The sequence below is a fragment of the Manduca sexta genome, chromosome 14 (genome assembly GCF_014839805.1).
Source record: "Manduca sexta isolate Smith_Timp_Sample1 chromosome 14, JHU_Msex_v1.0, whole genome shotgun sequence".
Lineage (NCBI taxonomy): Eukaryota > Metazoa > Arthropoda > Insecta > Lepidoptera > Sphingidae > Manduca > Manduca sexta.
In genome coordinates, this window is record NC_051128.1 from 3,195,734 (window position 1) to 3,213,098 (window position 17,365).

General features: G+C 34.3%; 1 protein-coding gene across 1 annotated transcript; it reads right to left on the reverse strand.

The window, feature by feature from the left end:
• Positions 1-997: 997 nt before the first annotated feature.
• Positions 998-17,283, reverse strand: LOC115456345 (probable serine hydrolase). Its single transcript, XM_030185367.2, has 2 exons — positions 16,916-17,283; positions 998-6,800 (listed from the first exon to the last, which is right to left on the reverse strand). The coding sequence occupies exons 1-2, from the start codon at positions 16,953-16,955 to the stop codon at positions 5,893-5,895; spliced, it is 948 nt and encodes a 315-aa protein (XP_030041227.2). The 5' UTR covers positions 16,956-17,283; the 3' UTR covers positions 998-5,892.
• Between the last annotated feature and the right edge of the window lie 82 nt (positions 17,284-17,365).

A 17,365-nucleotide genomic window follows, 5' to 3' on the forward strand; every position in this document is an offset into this window, starting at 1 on the left:
TTGTTTGAACGCGCCAATCGCTATTTTTTTAGATACGATAGTTTACTTAGAAGCTATCGTAATATCAGGAACTACTGGTTCGAATTGAAAAATTTCAACAACACAAAAATACCACTGAAATAGTGCCGGGAAAGCAAAATTTGCAATTTCGTTTACGTGGACGAAATAAGTACTTATTTCAGTTTATCAACCAAACTACAGTACCGATTTTTAAAATATTTCTATAGTCTTACCAATAAACAAAAGAATTTTCCACATCGGTTCAACTCAAACTTTTTTTAAATCAGTTTAAAAGGAGTGCTGTTTCAATAAGAATTTTAGTTACTTTTTTCATTCATCATTGACCGTCCTGTTCGCCCGGTCGGTTGATATAACGTTCTATTTGCCGGTACCTATCCAATATTCCCTCGCGACCCAGTGTAGGAAGCCCTGCTACAGATTATTCGTTGCTTTTTGTATATCTATGTTTTTGATAATTGTGGTTTTACAAATTATTATTTTTTAACTAATTAGTAAATACTAAGTCAACAGCCTGATTAATTTTGATATTTTGCGCCCATTACAATATAACTAGGTACTTAAAGTAGCCTATTTGTGTATGAAATGATTCTATTTTGCAACTTATAATAACACTTATAGTTACACATCGCAGAACATAAAATAAAATATCCACTTAAAAGCCACATAAAAATATTATATCGTCGGTTAAAAGGCTAATTTACTTAAGCGACATTTTTTGCGACACTAAGTTTCATACATATTTAAAATCAGCACTCTTTAACTGACTTAAAAAAAGGAGGAGGTTAAGTATCAATTCGACGTGTTTTTTTTTTGTATGTGTGTTACCTCAGAACTCGCTCATTTATGAACCGATTTGGAAAATTCTTTTTTTATTCGAAAGAATATCTCTCCAGATTGGTCCCATAAATTTTTTTTCAACATCGCTTCGGTAGTTTGGTTTTAATTTCTATGTTTTTTTACCTAGTTAAAATTAAAAAAAAAAAAAATGTCGCTTACGTCAATTAGACTTTCATCCATCAGTATATAAACCTTAATGTTATTAGACCTCGTTCACATGGCTATACACCGCAAGTTTTTTTTTATCTGTGACAACACTTATATAAAACGAACACACAACACGCCTTTACAGATGACAGACAGACGTGGAACCAGGACACTCATTTTTCATTCTATGTAATGAGGCCAGCTTATCTCCATATAGGGAATAAATTATAGTCTGGGCTGATACTGAGTAGAAATACCCAATATCAGAGACTTGAGAGCGATATCATACTGAGTACGCAAGACTACGCCACCAATTCAACAGTGGCGAGGGTGCATATAACCCAATTCGAGCTGGCTTCCCTTTTGAAACTTATGTAAAATCTAATTATCATTGGAACGATTTGCATACCGCATTTATGCATAAGAGACGCCACACCAAGTCAGTGTTATAGCAGTACAATAAAACGCGCGGTATATTACAGGGGCCGTTAAGTATTATATAACGCAATTTTTGAGCCGCCCGCCACCCATGTATCGCGCCATAACGTTTTTCTGTACCCCACCTAAAGTTATGTAACATTAAAGTGTCGATTTTTATCTAATATTCACAATAGGGTACCGGACTGATTTTTGTTCTTTACTATTATCAAATATTTACATAATATAAATTATAACACAGAAGGAATTATTAAAATCCGGTAAATAATCAACAAGTTATAAGTCTTTAAATTTCGGTGGAAGGGGTAATTAACAAAAAACAGAAAAGAGACGAAATATCCACATGTGACGTCATCGGCAATTACGACGCGTGCGAAAAAAGAGATGAAGCGATATCCCCACATCGCGCCCACTTCTGCACATTACAATATTTTAAATATGAATTACTCACGCAATTTTTGCTGCTTCATGGAGTGCTTCTTTTTCGTATTATTAACCATTACATTTAGAATAGTGTACAAAATCAAGCATAGGCCGGTCCCCTATTATGTTATGCAAAATACAGAAAAGTCGCTAAAGTACCTTTGTTATTGTTTTAAAATAGAAAAACCAGTGTTACGTAACGAGTTGGACAAAACCCCCAACCCCTGTAACGCATCGTAACGTTTTAAAAGATCCCCCCCCCCCCCCCCCCCAAATAGCGTTACGTAATACTTGAACGGCCCACAGTATGAACGAAGCCTAATTAAAAATAATTAAGAAATAAATTACAATCTGAACCAGCCAGATTTCAAACCTGTACAAATGGATACATTGAAACGAGATTTTGATCTCTGCATTATAAATTTACGTAAAAAAACAATTTATTCACTATTGTTACAAAAATTAAGGAATGTCAACGCATTCAGGTAGGTAGTTGTTAGTTTTTAATTAACATTGAATAAATAATCAACCGTCATAATTAATAAGAACCACTCAAAAGCAAAACATAAAATAATTACATTTTTTTATGTTAACGCGAATGTTCGACATCCATGAAGGCTGCAGTTTTCGAAACGTAGGAGAAATTACAAAGATATATATAATGACAAAAAATACAATGATAACCTCCTTTTTTGAAGTCGGTTAAGTACCGCGATAAAATTCAAAAGCTAGTTGCATTTCGATGAAATACCTAGTTTTTATGTCGATTTTGTGAGTTGCAACTAACAAATTTAATGATTCGTCCAAATTACCTACTACCTGTACATGATGTGGCAATTTGTTAATTCTGACCTCAATACTCGGTATGATGTAAACATACAGTGAATTAAATAAAGCAAAAAGTAGTCCTAAGCACAAGTGATTTAGGTTGAAAATAAAATCGAAATATTTTTCTACATGTCGAAGACATTGTTTTTCAATTTTAAAATATGCAAGTCACATTGCAGTTCTATGTACCCAATACTGAGTCATTTTGACACGATTGATTGTCATTAATAAGTGATACAATACTCCACTTTACCTCTGCTAACATTGTGCCAAAAAGCACCCATGAACAACGATTATTTTCACCAAAAATCCTATTTTTACTTCTCTTTTATTTATTCTTTTTTAGTTCAGTGTACATGTCGCACATCCTGAGTATATTTTTGACTCAAGTATGACGTTACTTTGTTTTTTACTGTTCGAATAATCACATAACTGTAAAGTGTAAATTGTATTATCAATAAGGTGTTTCATTTATTAACGCAATGTCAAAATGACCCTGTATACTTATTGTAATAATACATAGTTAAAATGTAAATTACCGTAAACCTATGAACTGTTTATTCAGTACACAATTAGGTAGGTATTTGTTAATGTGTACTGTCAAACTTAACTTACTCGACACCTCGGACATATACGGTTTGACGTATATTGTATTGTAATTTGTGCATACATTATACCTAACATTAAAGCAGTAAAGTAAATGAACTAATTATAATTAAATATATTAGATGTAATGCCTCTATTTGTTCATCTTTGATCGGAAATACGCAAATTGCCGACGTGCAAACAATGCTGAATTATAGACATATAAAACATTGTGTAGGAACAATTTAACAAGTCAACTTTGTTCGTTTCTAGCAGAGGGTTAAGGGTCATCATCTCCACTCATAAGCATAGCTTTGAAGGAGACATCACATCGCTTGTCAACCTCCGAGAGTAGATTAGACTCAAAGAATTTCAAGATTGGATCAAATTGAAAGATACTGGTTTTCCATTCTTTTTTTAATTCAAAAGAGTGCTGACAACAGCTTGGCTATGCATGTGGCATTGCAAAGTCCATGGGCAGCTTGCTGCTTACCATCAGGCGGACCGTTTGCTCGTTTACCTACTAAATAAATAAAAAATAATGGAATCAAAGACTTAGGGCTAAATTTGATCATTAATGTTACATGGCTGACTACCAAAGCAAAACAGATAAGGGCAAAGAAGTCTTACTAGAAGATAGACAACCAGAGGCCATAGATAAGTGGTAAACGATTAAATTCTAGTCTCTTATGGTTTTTTCTTTTCTCTGCTTTTTTTTCGTTTGCTTAGACCACGTGACTTGTCGCTAAGATATGGTGTTTCTTATATTTTTTTTATTATCTTTAATGTTTGTAGAAAGGTATGTTATCTATGCCCCAGGGGACGTGACGTAGTGAAGCTTATAGAACTTTCTTCTGCTTCGTGCCTTACGACGCTTATTAAATTTAATATGTTCCTAAATATGCTATTCCGTTATTCCCTTACTTTATTAGTTCGTGCTTCCTAACAATAGTCAATTTATTTAAAAGCATTAATTGTGTAAAGCAAATTGAGTGTTAATGCAATTAAATTAAGCATCATAACTTCGCAAATCACTTCTAATTGACATTCGAGGCTGGCAATATTTATCATTGTTACCAGAATTAATTTCATTAATTCATAGTTAGTTACCTATTATTTTTAAATAATGTTAAACGGTTCAATGGGCCGTATAATATTTATTCTTATATACAACCTAGGAATTAAAAAGTAAACCAAAAATGGCCATAGACTCGTATCGTTTACACCTGCTGTTTAGACTGACATTAAAAAAATAATATGTCAACACCGAAAAATAAATCTATCGAAGAAATATATTTTTCCTGCCAGTCAAAATCAATCACCATTTTTAATTTCTCTATTTTACTGGTTATAGTGATGTAACGAATTAAAAAAAAATACCAAGCTCCATCCGACATTATTATCCAATAATATATTATGTCGAAGTTACATGTCCATTACTTGCTCTCTGATATAAGTTTCTAAGAGGCCGTTGTTTTAACCGCGATCAGATAAAAGAACATTCTTATTACACTGGACGGGTGCCTGGCGCCTTTGTCTTGCTACGATATCGACCTTTAACTTTATTTGAATACGGAGGAAACCACGGTCCCTAAGTCGGTCATTATCAAAGTCAAAACCTATGGTAAACTACAGAGTCGCCAAGAAACTATCGCTTCGGAGCTATTACCCTCTGTGTCTTAAGGTCTATAATTCGTCTCGAATATCAATGTCTGAGTCAGTCATTATTAGTGTCAGAATAAGAGGCAAATTGCTCAAACACGATGGTTCAATGCAAAACACGATTTGATGCGTGCCGAATAAATTAACAATCCGTAATAATCATTTTAAATGCCGTTTACAATTGGAACAAAACCTGCTATTCATTTCTCGCTTTTGCTTGTTTTCATCATTACCAGCTAAAGTCCAATTCTGAATAAAGCCTCCCCTAAAGATTTCCAAACGGACCTATCAAAAGCGGCCTGCATAAAGCATGTTCCCGAGACCTTTCGAGTCATTAATATTATTTTTATTGCTTGTTATAGTCAATAGTCATTTATAATTACATTATTCACTGTCATTCATTTGTCACTTCATAAAATATTTCCTCAATTTCTTTGGTCTTCTCAATATTTTCGTATTCCCGACATCTTCGGTACATCACTATGTATACCTAAGTACCTAAAGTACTAAATTAACTAACCTACGCAGCTTTGGTGCGATAAGCTTCATTATTTTAGCATCAATACTACGATTGTCTACATCAGACGATATAACAATCGATCTTTTTAACCACGAGTTCACTGGGTGACAGTTGCCGCGAATGCTGCAAAACTCCTAGCCAAGCTTGTTAACAAAGTCGTCAAAATTTTAGGAAAACATTTCTCATACTGGCTTTCGTTTACTTACGTAAGGTTTTTATTAACGGATATTTTAGATGGAAAATCCTTTTTATTATTTCAAATAATAGGCTTTGGTTAGCATTTCCCCATTCGAGAATATTACATCGATCCCGTTGTTATATCATCTGATAATAAATAATTTGTTTCATAAATTAAATTAAACGCTCACTTCGAAGTGCGACCTACTCTGATCGCAATATCACAATAGCAATCACAAATCTGCTTTAACTAATTAATACCCCTCTAAGAAATCTTCTATATATGCTACAATGTTTTGAGGATCTTCTAACTGAACGTGATGTGTTCCATCCACCTCCACATATTGGACGTCTGTGTTCTCTTTTAATTTGTCTATCACAGCTAAATAGTAGTCCAACTTCTCCCATCTCTGACCCGGGAGGGCTCTAAGGTTCAGTACTTTGCACTTCACCTTACTGGCGTATTCCAAAGCAGTTTCAAGAGACATCATTGCCAATCCAGATACTTTCAATCTTGGGTCTCTTTTGAAGAAGTACCCTTGCTTTTTCATATGGGCAGGGGTCCGCGCCATTCCCCTTCTCATAAGAACACGACAGTTTTCCCTTGAAACAGAACCCTTGTACGCGTCGCACACTATATCAATCATTTCCTTGTATTCATAACAAGGTATTTTGTCTTCAGTCAAATTTTCGTACTCCAAGCATTTATCGATACCCCAGCCAGCAGTTTTGACCATATTCGACGGCTCCCTTACAGCCGGACTTGCTATATCTATGCATATAATCTTCTCAGCATCGTCAGGGAAGGTCGCCGCGTACATGAAACTCAAAGCGCCGCCGAGAGAATGGCCCATTAACGTAACCTTGCTCCATTTGAAATGCTTGACTATCCTTCGGAGAAGAACAATGCCGTCCCAAAATATGTAGTACAGCATACCTTTGGGGTAGTGGGTGGAATGGCCGTGTCCTGGTAAGTCGATGCATAAGACCGAGGTGGTGACTGGAAGGAGTGGTATCAGATTGTCCCAAGTGCCAGCGTTGTCTTGCCAACCGTGGATAGCTATGATGGGTTGCTTGTCACGAGGACCCCACCATTTGCCCGCAACGTGTCCCCATGGTACTGGAATTTCGATTTCTTCCACTGTATATCCCGGTGGAAGATCTGAAATGAGGAAAATCACATTTATAAGACCATTTATTTACTTAATGTGTCATCAAGGTAGTCGATTAAACTTGTACAATGCATGCCCATAATAGTACAGAGATATATTTAGAAATAGGAAACCGAGTTTCCTCATTTTAACCACTTATATTCGGCTTGTTATATGGACAAAACCGTCCAATACATTATTAGGAAGTATTGATTTCTTAAAATATCATAATTACAACCGGTAAGACACGGTTATCCAAAGATAAGTTTCAATGCGAATATAAATCAGGATAAATGATGAATTTTATATAGTCTAGTTTCTTTAAACAATTGAATGACGAAACGGACAGGTTAGATGTTGATAGAAGTACAATGACTATCCGCAGAAAACAGTGTCAAGATTACAGATTACCCACGTCATCAAATTAAAAGTGGATTGCGTAGCAACACGCGGCGCTCATAAAGGCTTCAATATCTTTATGTAATTTTATATTATAAAAACTAGTAACTACACTTGACTATAATAAAAAGAATCAAGATTGTTTAAAAAATTGTTTGCTGGTAGTAGGATACATTTTGTATCCGCTTGGACAACAACCACCGCACACAAGGTGTTAAAACCCGCCATAGTGGCTCACGTGTGTCGTTTTCCGGAATCGGCCTGTGTATAACCGATTCAAACAGGCAGGCATAATGATTTCTTACGTTTACGCGAACGTTACACACTGAAATTAAAGTATTTTTCGGATTTTATCGCAGTTTTAAAATTTTAGTTTTCTCCCGACGTTTCGAAGATTTTGTAGCCTTCGTGGTCACGGGGACTGAGGTGTTGTTCATCCGCAAAGTCAAAGTTACAATATCTACCTCCATTTCACAAATATACAACTTCTTAATTTTTTTGTTTTTTTTTTTATTTATTTTTTTTATGTATTGCTGTTCCGATCTACGCAGGCAGGCATAATTGCGTCGACTGGCGACGGGTACTATCCTCCTAAGTCGACATTATACATGGACCCACTCCGCTTACCATCACGTGCAGTAGAGTCCCTTTGCTGGGCCCCTATGAAAACTAGAATTACTTATCTATACTTCTATACTATTATATAAAGCTGAAGAGTTTGTTTGTTTGTTTGTTTGAACGCGATAATCTCAGGAACTACCGGTCCAAACTGAAAAATTCTTTTTGCGTTGGATAGCCCTTTGTTCGTGGAGTGCTATAGGCTATATATCATCACGCTATACCCAATAGGAGCGGAGCAGTAATGGCTAATCTCAGGAACTACCGGTCCAAACTGAAAAATTCTTTTTGCGTTGGATAGCCCTTTGTTCGTGGAGTGCTATAGGCTATATATCATCACGCTATACCCAATAGGAGCGGAGCAGTAATGGCTAATCTCAGGAACTACCGGTCCAAACTGAAAAATTCTTGTTGCGTTGGATAGCCCTTTGTTCGTGGAGTGCTATAGGCTATATATCATCACGCTATACCCAATAGGAGCGGAGCAGTAATGGCTAATCTCAGGAATTACCTATTCGAACTGAAAAAATCTTTTTGTGTTGAATAGCCCTTTGTTTGTGGAGTGCTCTAAGGTATATATCATCACGCTATGACTAATAGGAGCGGAGCAGTAATGGCTAATCTCAGGAACTACCGATTCGAACTGAAAAAATATTTTTGTATTGAATAGCCCTTTGTTTGTGGAGTACTCTAAGTTATATATCATCACGCTATGACCAATAGGAGCGGAGCAGTAATGTCTAATCTCACGAACTACCGGTTTCAACTGAAAAAATCGTTTTGTGTTGGATAGCCCTTTATTTGTGGAGCGCTATAGGCTATATATCATCACGCTATGACCAATAGGAGCGGAACAGTAATGAAACATGTTGCAAATCGAGGAAAAAATTATTAGTTTTGAGAGCTTCCGTTGCGTGCGCTGCGTAAACGGTTAAAGTTATGCAACAATGATGTATGACGGGATTGTTCCTCTTAAAAAGTTCTAAAAATATATTATAAAACAAAGTCCCCCGCTGCATCTGTCTGCCTGAACATGTTAAACTCAAAAACTACCCAACGTATTAAGATGAAATTTGGTATGGAGACAGTTTGAGACCCTGGGAAGAACATAGGCTCCCGGGAAACTACTACTTTTATAACGGAAAACTTTAGCCTGAAAAACTTTATAACGCGGGCGGAGCCGCAGGCAAAAGCTAGTATTTAATAATAAAGTAATTAATAGTTAAATCGGGACACGTAGTCAGGTCACGACTACAACTATTAGTGTTTTTAAATCCTGTTGCGACAGACTAGTAGAACTGAAAAACAATCCAATGTCGAACAATCACAAGCATTGCAGTACCCAGCTTGTTATATCAAGGGAGAATTTTCAGACTAACTACTGTTTATGGAATTTTATCGCCGAAGTCGTTTAACACATTTGCGGGGTCACATAAATGTGAACAGCATAAAATAGCAACTGCAAAATATTAACCGACATTATCTTAAAATTTTCCAGAAGCAGACAATTTAGCATTAAAATCTACAAAAGTTTTAATTTTTAGTTTAGGCGATCGATATTATGGACATTCGTGTAGACGTAATCATGATTATTTGCAGTACGAAATAATAAATACATTTTTGTTACATATACCGTCAAATAAAACATAATAAATAAAATCATATTTACGCGACTATTTACAATATATATGTATCCATTGAAATAAAACTATTTTGCAGATTGAGCCCCCGGATGCGCTCCGTGACCACAAAAGCTGTAAAGTCTTTTAAATGTCGAGAGAAATTTATAATATTAAAACCAATATAAAAAAGATTGTTCAGACAAAGGTTTAGGTAATTATTTTATTGATTCTATATTAAACGGAACAAGGTCTTCAATTGCAACAGAAGCTTGCTCAAGAACAAACAATACAATATTGGATTTAACTCATAAATTAGTAGTCTTATTGTATTCAGGTGTGAGGTAATAATATAAATTACAGTAAACGGCCATTTGATTTTTTGATTTCGATGATTTGCCCGTTGTTCTCAGGACATGATTTATTAGGAAATTCTGGGACAGATTTGCAATTTGGGATATCCAAACACATTTTTTTGTCATTACGACATATCTTATTATTTAAATGATCGTAGAATACCATTCATCTCGCATAGTATTAACGTAGTATAGTGCAGCGTTTCGTTTCTCAATCATTCCACACCTTTCTGTTTCCGATGTGTTCACCGTGAACTTTCATTACGTCCGGCTTATGGCCGGCGCATTTATGGAGCGCAGTACAGTGAATTTTTACAAACTATTATCGACATTGTCTTTATTGAAACAATATTCATAATCAATTAACGCAACAACGTAATGCTATTTATTGTTGTTATTTGATTTTTAATATTATTTCAATAATGATAACGTCGATAATAGTTTGACAGTAAAAACTCCCTGCGCTACACTCCGCATTATATGCGCCAGTCCCTACCCGGTGGAAAAACGCATTGCACCACATCATGACGGCAATAAACGCGGTTGCACTATACCGCGATATAGTATGTAAGTAAGAAATACTAGCTTTGGTTTCGGCTTCGTTAGCGTGAAGTGAGTATTCTAGAAAGAATCAGCTACGATTTTTTTAAGGAAAGTAACCTAAATTTGATATTGAAAAATTAGTAATATTGATCTACTATTGCGATATGAAAAAGGAATCAACAAACACGTTTTCCTTTTTGTAATATATCAATAAGAATTAGGGAAAATTATGCACCAATAGGTGCGCGGCAAACGGATACACGTAGAGTTGGGCTACTCGACAACTAAAACAGGAAAAAAACATCCTACAAATTCCTTTATACTCATAGTCAGTATTATACAATTTGCCACATGATATTTGGCGTCCGCTAGCCATGGGCGTAGCCAAACATTTCTCAGGGAGCGCCTGTGCCCCAAACGTTTTAAAAATAGCCAAATTATATTGGAATATGTACGGTGCGCTATAAAGATCATGTTTTTTTTTATTGTCAATAATATATGCTTCAACATTCTAGGGTCGATACAAACCACATTACCCAACTACACCCATGCAGCAACAACTGTCGTATAAAATGTGTCTAATATTTAGTTGGTGCCAATATATATTTTTTATAATACAGTTATACAAAAACGTGATTCATATAATTAATGTTGAGAAGTGTGGATGATAGATCATTTGTTTAAATTGCCGCATAATTTTAATATCTATTTCACACGAATACAGTTCAATTATTAGTTACATTACTCGACAGGACAGTGTTTATACACCAGACAGTTACACTGTCAAAATCATACCGACGCGACGGTTCAAAGGCTAATTGACTTAAGAGACATTTTTTTTCGAAAATTTTTAACTAGTTTAAAGAAACTTAGAAAAAAAGCTGATATTAAATATGTATGAACTTAATGTCGCTTAAGGCGATTACCCTTTCAACCATCGATACGATTCTACCAGTTCTCTGTATCTACTGCCTTTTACTTCCTATTCTTGGTGTAGGCACTCCTGGATTTGTAAATAGGCCGTATAGGCCTCGGCCTATGGGTGGCAGCCTGGGGCGACAGATTTCAGAGGACGCTCATTCGATTTAATTAACCATTCGTTTATTTAACTTAAGTTCCTTCTATAATACAAACAAATGGACAATTATTAAGTATTTTAGAAACCTACATACATACATAAATGCATAAACCTACCGACATGGGGCGGCGGAAATAAAATGGCTTACCCTCATAAAAACTATCAAGCAAGGATATCTTGATACTCGGCTACTCAGTACATTCAGAGTGAAAAGAAGAACTGTTATCATACCCACGAAAATAACCCTTATGGCACTGCAACCAGTGTAAACAGCAATCCATATTGTGACTTGAGGAGTTTTATTTACACCAATCAACTCGCTGAGTTAACTTTCAGTATAAGTTGTTCGATTAGTAATCAGTTTAGTAATACATCCTATTAATCTCGTGTGAAACGATCATTACGCGAACAGGTTTTCTTATCTTTTTGACCGTCAAGTAAGTATTATATCACGTGTTTAGTCGATGTGTTATCTACAAATTTGCATCTTTGTATGTCCGTACTGTACATTTTCTTGTTTTTTTTTTTTTATAGTATTACACTAGTACAGGAGCAAGGAGATAGCTGTTGGTTGATCATGCTTGACCATAAACAATTACAAAGTTAGCAGCATAAATCAATGCGTCCCCGTTATTTTAAAAAAGTAAGGATAGGATTATTTTTTTGCCTAATAGTCGTATCGCACGAAGTTTACAAAACCTTATGGCTTAGCAGTACCATGATAATTTTATAACTACGATAGTGGTATCGTTTCTATAAACTATGCTTTACTGATTCATAAATCAGGTGTTTTGCGTAGATAAAATAGATATGTTAACACTTTAGTCAATCAATACAAGGGTCGCATATATCGCCTACAAACACAATATCGCGAGTAAATAACTGATTAAATATTATTTCGGTGATATGAGCAGCAATTACGTGTACAGTCAAGGTAACTGAGCCGAAAATATAAGAATCCAGGCAAAAAAAAAAAAAAAAAAACATTTAAAATTACGTGCGCATGCAGCCAAACGTATAAGCAAATCCTTGAGTGAAATAAAAACAAATTTGCCATGTCATGAAGTTGAGTCACGAATGTGTTGCTTTTAATCTTCGAACCGGAATTCGACAATTGCCATTATTTTTTTGTAATACATGTGCCTATCAAGAAGATTAAAGATTACCAGCTGACGTGGCTCAGCTGGCGATAAGCCGATGACAAAATGGAACTTAACAGGTCCATTTTTTGACCGGCTTATCAACATAATTTACGTAAAATCAACTCCCGTTCTGCATCTTAGGGTTGAATTTTGAAAAACGATTTTGCGATTTTCGTTCGTGACTTTTGCCGAGCGTATAAAATTAAAACCGGTACTAGTTAACATTTATTTCATGAACCATCCGACCTGAATGCCACTTAAAGATGTTGAAAAACCTTTCAGTTCCGCTATTAAAATACCTACAATTGTTATCATTACACGTGAACACTATCTTAAACTGATTAAATAACAAATATGTGTATAAAAACATGTCTGATGTCCGTCGCGTAAGTTGAAAGTGGCCGAACTGCACCACCCGCAAAAATATTTGCAAATTCAAACTTTGTAATTTAAGTAATAAATCTGAAAATAATATAAAGAAGGGAAGAGGTACAATATAAAGTTAATAATATTCCACGCAGACGTTGTCACTAACATAATTAGTCTATGTTATAGTATCATAGTTACGTGATTACAAAACGTGAGATACTAAATGGGTTCAATCGATATGAAACACGTTTCTCTCCTCCGCCTTATACTAAGTTTAACGCATTATCAGTCCGACCAATGCATAATTACTCACAAGACACTACACCGTTTCCCAACGTGGGGCCCACACCCCACAGGGGGGCAATTTGATAGTTAAGGGGAATTAAAGAGAATTTTCAGTTTTTCATTATATGCTTTAAAATTTTACTTAAGATATTTTGATAACAATTTCATAGTGATTTCTTCCTAAAACTTATCATTTATATTTCTTAAGGGAACAAAACTATTTTTAAAGGTTTAAAATGATGTATGGGGCGCATAAAAATTTTAGAAATTTTAAGCTGGGGCATGGCCTAAAAAAGGTTGTGAAACACAGCTCTACACGCTCGCGATTTTTGTTCCGATTGTGTTTTTTTTTTCCTTTGTGGTTCGACTGAAGGTCTTATTGTTTTAATTTCCGATTGTGTTTGAATTTTAGTTTTAAACGGGTTTACTACGTTAGGAAGAGATGAGTCACACTGACTAGGTGTGTAAGCGTAATCGGATGGTCCGAATTAGATAAAACGATTTCAACAAAGAGGTGTCCATGATTTTGTCTTGATAAAATACTTTACGGTCGTTATCGACTGTCACAGGCCAATTAGTACAGCAAACCCTGAAGGAAGTCCAAACCGTAGACAGAGTAACGTAACATCTTATGGTAGAAAGTTTTATAGTACGTATAAAGCTTTATAATATATACTTTTATATCGATCGGGCAGTATATTGGATTTTTCTGCTCAATATCAGCCCGGAGTTATTCGCGCCCGATATGGCAATAAGCTCGCCCTAATTCCATCAGGTACACACAGGCGAAAAGTGGGTGCTCTGGTTGGATCCCTGGCTACCCGTTCGGGGACAAAAACGTGATTTTTGTTTTAGTTTTTGTAAATATTATATGAAATTAATATAGCATACGCTGTAGGAATAAACAAAATTACCGTATCTATTACCAACGCCATTTTATAAAATATATTTAAAATTGACGTCATGCAAGTTTTTTTAAATAAATATTTACCTACACTTAATATATAGATAATAGCGTCATTTTAAAATATTCATAATCTTACATCAAAATACCATCAAAATAAGTGTCTTTTATAATATGCGTATTTGAATTTTCACAATATTTCGTACATTATTGCTAAGTAAATATTGCGAATGTGGATTAGAGTATTGCGTAGATAACATTACAAAGGTCGAACCGCCATAATTTATAATACAGGTATTAAGCAATTTGGACTTAGTACTGCTAGTAATAAGATAGTAAATGCCATATCATTACAGATATGACGCTGGTATCCATTACGATAGTTTTATGTCTATACATATACTGCTAGTTAAGTTTACAATTACGTATCTGACAGACACCGCTTGGATAGTTTCCATATTGTTTCACTACAGTAATAAAAAAATAAACATTTTGTTTTTTTTTTTTTTTTATACGGGAACGGCAAAGGGACCCCTCTGCTCCTGCTGGCAAGTGGAGTGGGGTCCAATAGAATGTCGACTGACGAAAGGTTTACCCTTTAGCAGTAAAATCAAGTATGCCGGCCTGTTAGAATCGAATATATTCAGGCTGATCCCGGAACGTGACACACTTACGCGAGCCACTATGGCGGGTTTTAACACCTTGTGTACGGTGGTCGCTATCCGGATGGATATAAAATATATCTACCACCAGCAAATACATATTAATAATCAATAATCCCACAGTAAAATACAGGCCTTGTGTCTTAGATATCAGGAATTACGACTGACTATCTATTACTAAAGAAATATATTTTTTTGATACTAGAAACCTTTAACTGTTAGAATAAATCTTTCTGGTTTCACATAAAACCACAGAATGTTGACATTTGATGGGTATTTAAATATTAAATGCACTGGGCTGGAACAGGGTAGATATCTTTATCAAACATGTTTTCCTGCATTAAATTAAAAATTGTAATCATGTGTTTGTGTTTACAACAGATTATTTACCCTCAAATTAACCGCAGAGTATTTACTTGATCTAACCATGTCCATTGTGCATCTTTGTGTGAAAAAACTGCTTTGATTGTAATCTTGTAGCTGTTGCATTTTGTCAAAGCACCAATCTACTAATATTCTCCATAATCATATAGATGTATCTCTTTTTACAGAAGTCCAAATTTTTTAGGCTAATTCCAAAAGTTGATTTATTTTTTAAATAATAATCAAGTATTTTATATTTAAATGATCTATTGTCTTTTCTTAATACAATGTTATTAATAAATAAGTTTAATTTCAGGAATAGATTTACATGTTAATGAAGCCATAAACAAAAGTCAGTAAAAAAGAATGTCACAAAAAAACTTTTTGTTGCCAACAATTTTAGTAGCATTGTTTAAAGTTAAGAATGTTTCATTTTGTTACTTTATTTATTTATTTCCACATACAACTATTTTACAGGTAATACAATAGTTACTATAACATTTTATTATTACTTACTATTGCAACACATGTTATAAATATGTATAACAGAACACTTACTTGTTTCCACTAAATAAGTATGTGACCACTAGCCTGAATAATTTTCCTTAATTAAAGATAATAATCATCCTTTAAAACGAAAATCATAAAAAAATTTTTTGAATAGTTGTAGCATAATATCTGACTTATTTTTGTATCAAGCATTTAGACTACGATAAAAAGAAGGATGCTCAATTTACATGATGACTGATAAGTGTGTGGACAAGCAGTCAAATAATAAAAAAGTAACAAGGTGCACATCATTCACAGGTTTTTTTTCCTTATACATTGTTTACTTTTGTCTGAATGTTTTATATTCATTATTTTCATAAAAAAAAAAACAGATTAATAAAATAATATATGTATTGATAAGTATTTGATTATAATTGTGTTTAATTTACTTACAAAAAAAAATTGCTTTATGGAACTTGTTTTTGACTTATTTTTGTTATGATTGCCATGTAACATGAAACACACTGGTGATCACTTACTGAAATTAGTGGCCAAAACGAATATTACAGCCAAATTTGAATGTTACCCTCCTTTTAAAAAAAATGTAAATAGTTGTTTTATATATCATGCTTACCTGGTATGTACCAGTGCTAATGACCAGGTATTATACTATTCCCAACGAAATGTGTGTATTCTTAAAATATTTGTATAGGGTAAGGTTCTTGTGGGATCAAGTTTCCAATATTTCCAGATAGAAATGATACAAGTCTTGTGACTTAATGTACAGTAAAGCTTATTTGTGTGATTGTTGCACATTTTTACAATTATTTAATTATTTATTTAGTTAAAAATAATATTTTGTCTCATAAAGACTTGAAGTTAAAGCCTATGGTCAACAATAAAATCACAGATTTTTATTTCTGTTCAGAACAAATTCAAATAGGTATTCAAAAATAGGTTTAATTTCTATAGCACAACTGTTAAACAAAATCAGTTTGTTAGCATAGCCATTGTGAAATATATTAAATGATTGTATATATTTATATAGCATACATAACATTCAATATTAGAGACAAGGTCGATTTTGTGTAGTATTGGTTTATAATAATCGGCCAACAGTGTAATTACACCATGTAAATTAATTAAGTAAATACTAACTTTACCATTTGAAAACAAAGAAAAAAAATGGAAAAAAAAACCCACGGTCTTTTTGGAATTAATCAAAATTTAAAGAAATCGCATACATAATCGGTTCATAGTCTTCCAGGATTATGGAATCATTTTTAAAAATGGAATTACCTTGCTCAATGTGGTGTCCGTTAACCTTCGCCTCAGCCATCCTGGGACAAAATCCTCACTTTTTCTTGAGTTTCTTAAGCTAAAGTATTTCGACTACTATCTAATAGATCACGGAAACTTTAACAGCGCACGGCAACACAGCACGTAATCTTTAGAAAATTGTAATAAGCTAAGATTTTAGCGATATAGAGGTGACCTATAGTGATGCTAAGGTAAAACGGAAAGGCAATTAAACACGATTAAAATTAACACAACCACACCACGCTCGTGTGTGATGATTAACAAATTATTATCTTTTGAATATTTATCTTTTACTTCGGTCTTCGATGACGAAATTCCGACTTCACTACAATTGTCAAGTCGAATAATCAATGAAGACAGCTGTTGGACAGACGACAGCTGTCAGAACAATAGATAATAATATAATAGGCAGATTAAATAATATCATTT

What these genes read in the sequence shown, in the direction of transcription:
- LOC115456345 (XM_030185367.2), bottom strand. Translation starts at nt 16,955, where the DNA reads ATGGCTGAGGCGAAGGTTAACGGACACCACATTGAGCAAG. An exon ending in CGGACACCACATTGAGCAAG is followed by an intron (nt 6,801 to 16,915) that starts GTAATTCCATTT and finishes TCCTCATTTCAG; the next exon opens with ATCTTCCACCGGGATATACA.